General features: G+C 47.3%; 1 protein-coding gene across 1 annotated transcript; it reads left to right on the forward strand.

Annotated features, from left to right (window-relative positions):
• The first annotated feature begins 3,057 nt into the window (after positions 1 to 3,057).
• LOC107112260 (trace amine-associated receptor 3-like) lies at positions 3,058 to 4,137 on the forward strand. The gene has a single exon (XM_015413374.1). The coding sequence runs from the start codon at positions 3,058 to 3,060 to the stop codon at positions 4,135 to 4,137; it is 1,080 nt and encodes a 359-aa protein (XP_015268860.1).
• The last annotated feature ends 4,545 nt before the right edge of the window (positions 4,138 to 8,682 follow it).

Here is an 8,682-nt window from a genome sequence, read left to right on the forward strand (position 1 = left end):
CGGGGGGGGGGGGGGGGGGGGGAGTCCCCAGGGCCGGCTCCAGCTTATTTTGCACCCTAGGCGAGGATCCCCTCTGCCCCCCCCTGCACCCACCAATTTAAAAAAAAATGCATTTTAGGAAGAATTAAAAACACAAACTCCCAGAGTACGGGGCCGGTGCAGTTTGGTGCCCATAAGGGCCGTCCCACTCTAGGCGATCTCCTAGTGAGTGAGCCGGCCCTGGGAGTCCCACTGGCATTTCTCAACTGCGCCGGAGCGAGACTCGCAGGATGCCTTCGCGGCTCCTCCAGGCTCTCCCCGCCTTTAGCCGCTGCCGGGCTGGGGGCGTTGCCCGCTGGGACAGAGACACGCGCCAAGAAGTCCTGGGAGAACGAAGGCATCACTAGGCGAGAGCGCGGAGGTCGCCACGGAAAGCAGCCGGGTGGAGTGCTTTGGGCTGGGCAAGCAGCGGGAGAGCGCGTTGACTGGAGCCGAGCAGCCGGAGGAGGCGCGCGGTCGAGTCCCCTTTGCGGTCTCCATCCCGTTGGACGTGTTTGGCCACTCGGCCGGAACCCGGCGCTTCTGGCTGCGGGAGGCGGTCCCTAGTGCGGGATGCCTCGCCTTCGCCACCCGTCGAGCTCCGCCGCCGCTGCCGCCCGGTCGCAGCAGGGCAGAGCGGCGTTTGCGCGGTAGCCTGGCGAGGGATTTGGAGACCGAGAGCGATGCCGGGAGACCCCGAGGGTGCCAAGCGTCGGGAGCTTCGTGCGGCGCCGCAAAGCTCAAGAGACGGACTGAGGCGCGCGGGGTGACGCTTCTCCCAGCTGGTCTCCGTGTGCCTCTGCGCGTATGTATTGGGGGGGGGGGGGTTTCCTTTGAAACGAAGGCGTGCGCAGTTCCACAGTGTAACTCAACGAATGTAATCGCTCAGGTGTGGAGGCGGCCACCGCTGCATCCAGGCTGCGTCCAGTCTTTCGAACTATTATGGGCCGGTGGGCGAGGCCGCCGTGCATGCCTGCGATTTCACCTCCTCCGCGCCGCTTGGCTGCGGTGACCCACCCCTGAGACACGATCTCTGGGCAGAGGGTAGTGCGACCTCTCCCATGCCAAGTGGCTCCCGCCCTGGGACAAAAGCTTCACTTCACCCAGATCAAGGGGCACCCCAAGTATTCGAGACTCCGCCGGTGTCGGACTGGTGAGCATCATTTCCCCACAAGTAGCAAATTCCCCTGCTTGCAAGTGTTTGAGAAAGAGAGTGAGATTGTCTCCCCCCTTCTATAAAATCTCAGGCTTTGAGATTCTGGTAAAATCCTCTCTGTTTAGCAATGAATGGTGTAAAAATATCACAGTATTTGCAACTACTGTATAGAAGTTGGTTATTGTGAGTGGTGCCCTCCTGTCTTTGCAGTTTCTCTTTCTCTGAGTGTGTGGGTGCTTGCAAGAGAGATCTGAGTCCAGTAAGGCCACATGGGCAGGAGCTTCTTTGAAACTGCCTTATACTGAATCCATCAAAGTCAGTATTGTCTACTCAGACTGGCAGCAGCTCTCCAGCATCTCAGGTAGAGGTCTTTCACATCATCTGCTGCCTGGTCCTTTTAACTGGCAGTGTCGGGGATTGAACCTGGGACCTTCTGCCAATGAGCCCCCACATGCACACATGCACACACACATTTCATATCCTTGCAGGCTACACTGCCGTGCCAGCACAGTCTGACCTAGTTTCCCCCTCTTTAAAAAAACAACAAGGGGAAACTTAAAATCCAGCAATTAAATAAGATTTTTAAAAATACATAAAGACAAGACAAAAATATAACATAGTGGTGGCAGATCTACACATAAGTTTCTATAGCCTGTTTCCAAATATCTAAAAACAAGTCCATACACAATTGCCATCTATGTGCCATGCATTCAGATATTGATAGAGTTCTGGTCCTCAATCTGTTGATTTACCTGAGGTGGGTTTTTATCTTCCCAGTGTTGTAATATGAGCCTTTTAGCTGTAGTAAAGGCATGGAGGGTCCATTTTCATTGACCATCGGTTAGCGTTCAAGAGACGGCAAAAGAGTTTAAAGGTACATAAGAATCCTCAAAGATCAATGAGTATTCCAACACAAAACTGATATAAGTAATAACTTCTTCCCAGAAAAAACCAAATGACTGGACACACCCAATGCATTTGTTTAAGGGACGCGTCCTGTGAGTTACAAGTCCAACAGTTAGACACTTTGCTCAGTCCTTTGCTGAAGAGTCGCGGTGGTGTCCAGTATATCCTAAACATATTTTGGGGGCTCTTTTGGAGGCCTCTTGTGTGGTGCTCCTCTCTAAGTGGAATGCATTAGGGTCAACATGTGCCAGAGTGGATCCCATTCCTCCCACAGTTTCTACAACTAGAGAACAATGGTGTATAATGGGATGACAACATCAATTTGATCAGTTTTAACATGATAAATTAACATTATCGGCTAATCATGAGGCCAATTGATAGACTGAAGGTGAGAGCTAATCCAGACCTAAAAATAGGATTTTTACATGAGGCCAATTGATAGACTGAAGGTGAGCTTTTGTCATTTTCTCAGTGGAGGTCTAGATATGATTTGTCACCTGATGTAGAATGGCAATACTTACAGCTGCAACATTTGTTGGTATCTAAATATAGCCCTGCAGCATTAAGTGTCTCAGAGTCTCCTTTGCTCCTGGAAACTCTAACTGAATCAGGGCAGAAAATGAAACCTAAAATATTTGGTGTCAATTAATGAATGTGATATGCAGAGTCTCAGGAATGAGTGGAATAAGGAGCTAGATCACCCTGTTTTGCCAAAGCAATGGGATATGGCGTTAAAGTTTACTGCTCTTAAGTTGAGACTTATTCAGCCTGTTTTAATTTTGTGGCCCATTTGCAGATTGATGATTCATGCAGCTGTTTCTTCACCTTCTTGGACCATCCGGTCTGGAGAGTCAGCTGGCATCTGTACAAGGAAACAGCCTGTTGAGTGCCTTCCATGGAACTCTAGAGGGGGAGAGCCCATCTTGCAACTCCGCCACACACCCAGTTTGCCTTTGGAAGTGAAGACAACCTGGTCAATGTTGGGAAATAGCAGCAGCAGCAGCAGCCCCAATTGCACGCTCTGCAGCCAGGATTTTGCCGGGGGTGTCTGCAAGATCCTCCTCATGGTCTTCCTGATCGTCGCCATCAGCCTTGGCAACGTGGTGAGCCTCCTGGTTTTCCTTTGCGTCAAGCAGTTCCGAAGCCCCCAAGGCTACCTGAAAGCCTCTTTAGCCCTGACTGACTTCATCATAGGCGTTATTGTAGTGCCTTACTCCGTATACAGGGAGGTGAACAGGTTGGCTTATGGGGTGGAGCAAGAGCCGGCTGAGTCTGGTGAGCTGGCCTGCTACATCATCGGGCCCATCTTTGCAGGCTCCACCTTTGTCTCCATCACCACCATCTTCCTGCTCTCCGTGGAGAGGAGCATAGCGGTGCTGAAACCCTTGCACAAGAAAGCGGTGATCACCAAACGCAGGACTCTTTGGCTCATCCTTCTCACCTGGGCCTTGAGCTACTGTATGGCAGTGATCCCCATGCTCGCCTCCTCGGATATTACTCAGCAGTACAACTCCTGCAGCAATCTGTGCACCTATGAGTTCCCAGCAAACAAGCCACCTCAGTCCCATTGGAATATCATGCTGCTGTATCCAGTCTTTGATTTCTCCCTCTTGGGCAGCACTTTAATCATCAACGTTGTCACTTTTGCCGCCCTCCACCAGTACTGCAAGATCCGGAAACAGCTAGGGGTGGAGTTACAGAGTGGCAGCCAGCTCTCCTTCTTGGACATCAATGCAGCCAAGACCATTGGCATCTTGACCTTTGCTTTTGCAGCTGCCTTCAGCCCCATTGCTGTATTTGTGGTGGGCTCCGTGATGGGTTACAAGTGGTGCCATTTCTCCTTCTATGCTTTCTGGATCCTCACGTCCAACAGCTGCTGGAATGTGGCCATCTATAGCATCTGGGACCCCAAGTTCCGCCTGGGCGTTAGGGAGCTCTTTGGCAAGAAAGTGCTGAAATCAGTCTCCCAGGGCCCTAGTCACTCCATGGAGGTGAACAGTACTTCTATGGCCGGTGTGGTAGTCCTCAAGGACATGTTCTGCATGGACAATACTTGACAGCCCAACTTTTTTCTGCCACTTGTCAGTGGAGGCCGCTGAATTATTCCTTTAGGATATTCTGGATGTTTAACCAGACAAATATGTATTAAACTTGTGTCTGGCTCCCACATGGGATTTGCAGTGGTCTCCCATCCAGTGGATGAATGAGGGCCACACTACTTAGCTTCATCTGTGCCGAAGCATCAGGTGCTGCTAGACAACTGGCTGCACTCTGATCCTGGTTCTGGTTATTGAACCTGCACAAAGAGGTTTGCTTCAGAAATGTGTACTTCTCCCAAAGTGCTCAAATTGCCCGGCTTAACCTGAGCTGATCAGAGCTGGGAAGCTAAGGAGCATTGGCCATGGTTAGTACTTGGATGGGAGACCACCAAGGAGAGGACTAGGGTTGCTACATGGAGGAAGGTGATGACAAACCACTTCTGCTCATCTCTCTCCTGGAGTGCCTGTGGATGGGGTAGTCATGAGTCGGTTGTGACCTGGTGGCACTTTCTTCTTCTTCTTAAAGTCCTAGACTTGTCCTTGCATAAACTGAATTACAGTTGCTTGAACTTCATAGTCCAAATGCAGCCTAAATGGGCTTGTAGCGATGCATCCCGGTGCTGAGTGTGAACACCACACAGGCAAATGCTGATACTTAAAGGCTTTTAAAAACATGTATTACACTTGTATCTTGCTCTTATATGAGACCTGGGGTGGTCTGCCGTCCCAAGGACAAATGTGGTCCACACGACTTAGCGCCATCTGTGCCACATCATCAGGTATTCCTGGACCGCTTGCCGCACTCCGATTTTGGCTGACAAAGGCCGGGTCTCCGCATGCAGCAGAATGCAGTGGTCATGAGGTAGCAGAGGGTTGAGGTGGTAGATTGGGCTGCACCACTGCAGATTGCAAGGAAGAGGTTACCTTTTTGACCTATGAGGAAAGGTTAAGGCGCTTCAGGCTCTTTAGCTTGGAGAAGCGAGGACTGAGGGGTGACATGATTGAGGTTTATAAGATTATGCATGGGATAGAGCAAGTAGAGAAAGAGGTACTTTTCTCCCTTTCTCACAATCCAAGAACTCGTGGGCACTCCATGAAATTGCTGAGCGGTCGGGTTAGAATGGATAAGAGGAAGTACTTCTTCACCCAAAGAGTGATCAACACTTGGAATTCACTGCCACAGGAAGTGGTGGCGGCTACAAGCATGGACGGCTTCAAAGGGGAATTAGATAAGCATATGGAGCAGAGGTCCATCAGTGGCTTTTAGCCACAAGGTATAGATAGGGGCTCTGGGGCAAGTGATGCTCTGTCTTCTTGGTGCTTGGGGGGGGGTCAACAGTGGAAGGGCTTCTAATGTCCTGGCCCCACTGGTGGACCTCCTGATGGCACCTGGTATTTCTGGCCACTGTGTGATACAGAGTGTTGGACTGGATGGGCCTTTGGCCTGATCCAACATTGGCATCTCTTATGTTCTTATGTTCTTATGACCTGTTTATATATGAATAATCTGGGAGACCCAGGTCATTAGCAACACATGCAGGCATAGGCTAGAACTTTTCTCTTTGATATGTTCAGTTTTTAATGACCGGAGAGTTTTTGTGTGTGGGAGCACATAACTCCTCACCTGCACTCTGAAGTGGTACTGCTCATCCTACAAGCTCAGGATCCGACACCTAAGTTTTCACATGGACATGAAGCCTTAGTAACAGTGAACTGGACACAGATTACTGCAAGAGAGCCTGCATGGTGAATGGATAGAGTGCCAGACTAGGATCTGGGAGACCCAGGTCTGGATCCCCCGCCCTGTCATGGAAGCTTGCTGGGTGACCTCAGGCCAGTCACACACACCCTCAGCCTAACCTACCTCAAGAGTGTTGTTGTGAGGATAAAATGGAGGACAGGAGAATGCCATAAGCAGGTTTGAGTCCCCACTGTAAATAAATAAGTGGACTGATGTTTGTGCATTAGAACTTTGCTTCCTCCCCTCTCCCATGTTTAGCATACTGAGCCCTTCCTTGCATGTTTTACTTCTAGGGGGTCAGGGGATTCTCACAATGTATGGAAGGCAAAGTAAAAGGGATCTGTTGGGAGAAAAGAATTGGCAGATTTGCCCCTTCCTCTGTCAGTGGAAGTGCTGTAAATGCTGTTACAGCAGTGGGAGAGTGCCCTTTGTATCCAAGTCATTATTTTCAGTACAAAGCAGCAAAATTAGTCTGTACCAAAATGTCCAAGACTCAAGTTTCTGTTAACATATCAAAGGGAAGGGAAGGAAAATAGGCCATGCTTTAAAAAGAAATCCCCCCAACTCTAAATGCAACAAGAATTAAGAGCATTTCTTGGCTATACAAACTTGCAAAAAACCCTGTGTTTATCTAATGCATTATTATCTAGTACATAAGATTATATACACCTAGATGTATAGATCCATTTCAGAATATAACAATGTATAATTACTTAAAATATCCCTTGAGAGAGCCAGCGTGGTGTATTGGTTAAGAGTGGTGGACTTTAATCTGGAGAATCGGGTTTGATTCCCCACTCCTCCATGTGAAGCCTTCTGGGTGACCTTGGGCCAGTCACAGTTCTCTCAGAGCTCTCTCAGCCCCACCTACCTCACAAGGTGACTGTTTATTTCTTTACACAGAGATTGCTTAAAAGATGGGATTTGCTGCCAGAGGATGTAGTGATGGCCACAGGAATAAGTTACAATCTTCGAGGAGGGTGGGATAAAAATCCAAATAAATAAATAAATAAATAATAAACAGCTTACGAAGGGGATTAGATAGATTCATGGAGTATAGGTCTATCAGTGGCTACTAGCCGTGGTGACTGAGGGGAACCTCCATGTTCAGAGGCACTAAACCTCTGAATCCCAGAGCTGGGAGGCAACATTGGTGGAAAGTCTTGGCCCTTCAGAGGAACTGGTTAGCCACTGTGTGAGATAGGATACTGGACTAGATAGTCCACTGGTCTGATCCAGCAGGGCTCTTCTTATGCTTTTATGTCCTGGTGTGGGGAGAGGAAGGGAAAGTGATTGTAAGCCGCTTTGAGACTCCTTAGCATAGAGAAAATCAGGGTATAAAAACCATCTTTTCTTCTTTTTCTTCATTATGACATTGTACCATCATGAATAAGGTTAAGATTGTAACTTGCTCAAGCCATAAATATGCTTTTAGTAATGGTTAAGGACAGGATCTGGATGCCCTTGCTAATCACACTTAAGTCATACACATGTTTTCAAATCAAATGAAGAGGATGTTGCAAGCTATGAAAACAGTCCCTGAATACCTTACACTTAAAATGCTGCTAGAGGAAGGAACATGGCTTAGTGATAGAGCACTTGCTGCACATGCAGAAGACCCCAGTCCCTGGCACCTCCGGTTACAAGGAACAAATAAGAAGTGATGCAACTTCCTGTGACTCTGGAGAGCCACTGTGAGACAGAGTAGCTAAGCTCGACCTTGAGAGGCCAGTGGTCTGACTCAGTAGAGGGCAGCTTTGCATGTGCAAAAAATGGGAAAGTCTGAACTTTCAGTGCGAGTGGAACAAGCTCTCGAACACTCTTGCATTTGGGGGTTTATTACACTAGAATAAATATCATTGTACAATCCTGAATAAATATTCATATTGTCATATAGACACTGATAAGGGCAGAGAAGGAGAAACACTCTTTTGCCATGCCTTAATCATCTTGAATGCGTGCTCAAAATATTTTTTTTTCAAGAGGCTCAGGGAAGAGACTCTCTTTCTTAGGTGATACGTCTGTATATTGGCCAAGCCATCTGTAGCAGGTCTCTGGAGATGCAGTGTACTAGTTTTCTAAATAAGTAAGGCAGATAAGAAAGGATTGATATGGGAAGCTGTAAGATGTGAAATATCAAGATGTGTATTAAATTCTATACTGAGAAACTCTTTTGTTGACAGAGCTTTCATTTGTTGTGTATTTGTGAAGGCTCTCACTCCAACGAATACTCGCTCATACATTCTTTTTTCCTCCCTATTTGGTTGTCTTAAAATAGCTGGTGTATTTATTGTATGAGGTAATCTTGATAACAAATACCATTCTGAATATATTCAATGCAGATAAGCCTTCTCTTGATTAACTAACACCACAAAAATAATAATAATTGTTTAGATAACAATCTTGAACACATTGCCCCAATGAAAACATGCATACAGTTCATTTGCAACAATGCTGTCAGTAATGAAACCCTTACGCAAGATACAGGTTTTTTGTTTTGTTTTGAAGCGATTTTATATTGGTTGGATTGAAATATGGAAATCCAAGCTGTGCAGAAGGAAATCTCTTACATTCTAAACTTCTTGAATTTTGTAGGTTTGGAACGTACACGGTTTTGTTGAATTGCCTATTTCTTCTCAGTGTCTACTTAGGTAAATAAGCAAGTAAAGGAACCTTAGATCTCTGATGGTCTTTCCTCCAATAAAACGTACCCTGCTTAAGGTAACCTGAATTTTTGCACTGTTTGCAAAAGGGAGAAAACACTAGATGGGATAACTTAACTTGGAATCATCTACAAAAGGTTCCATGACATATTAATCAAG

This window comes from Gekko japonicus, unplaced genomic scaffold (genome assembly GCF_001447785.1).
Source record: "Gekko japonicus isolate JY-2015 unplaced genomic scaffold, Gekko_japonicus_V1.1 scaffold79, whole genome shotgun sequence".
Lineage (NCBI taxonomy): Eukaryota > Metazoa > Chordata > Lepidosauria > Squamata > Gekkonidae > Gekko > Gekko japonicus.

Excerpts from the sequence above, each read along its gene's own strand:
- LOC107112260 (XM_015413374.1), top strand. The coding sequence starts at position 3,058 with ATGTTGGGAAATAGCAGCAGCAGCAGCAGCCCCAATTGCACGCTCTGC.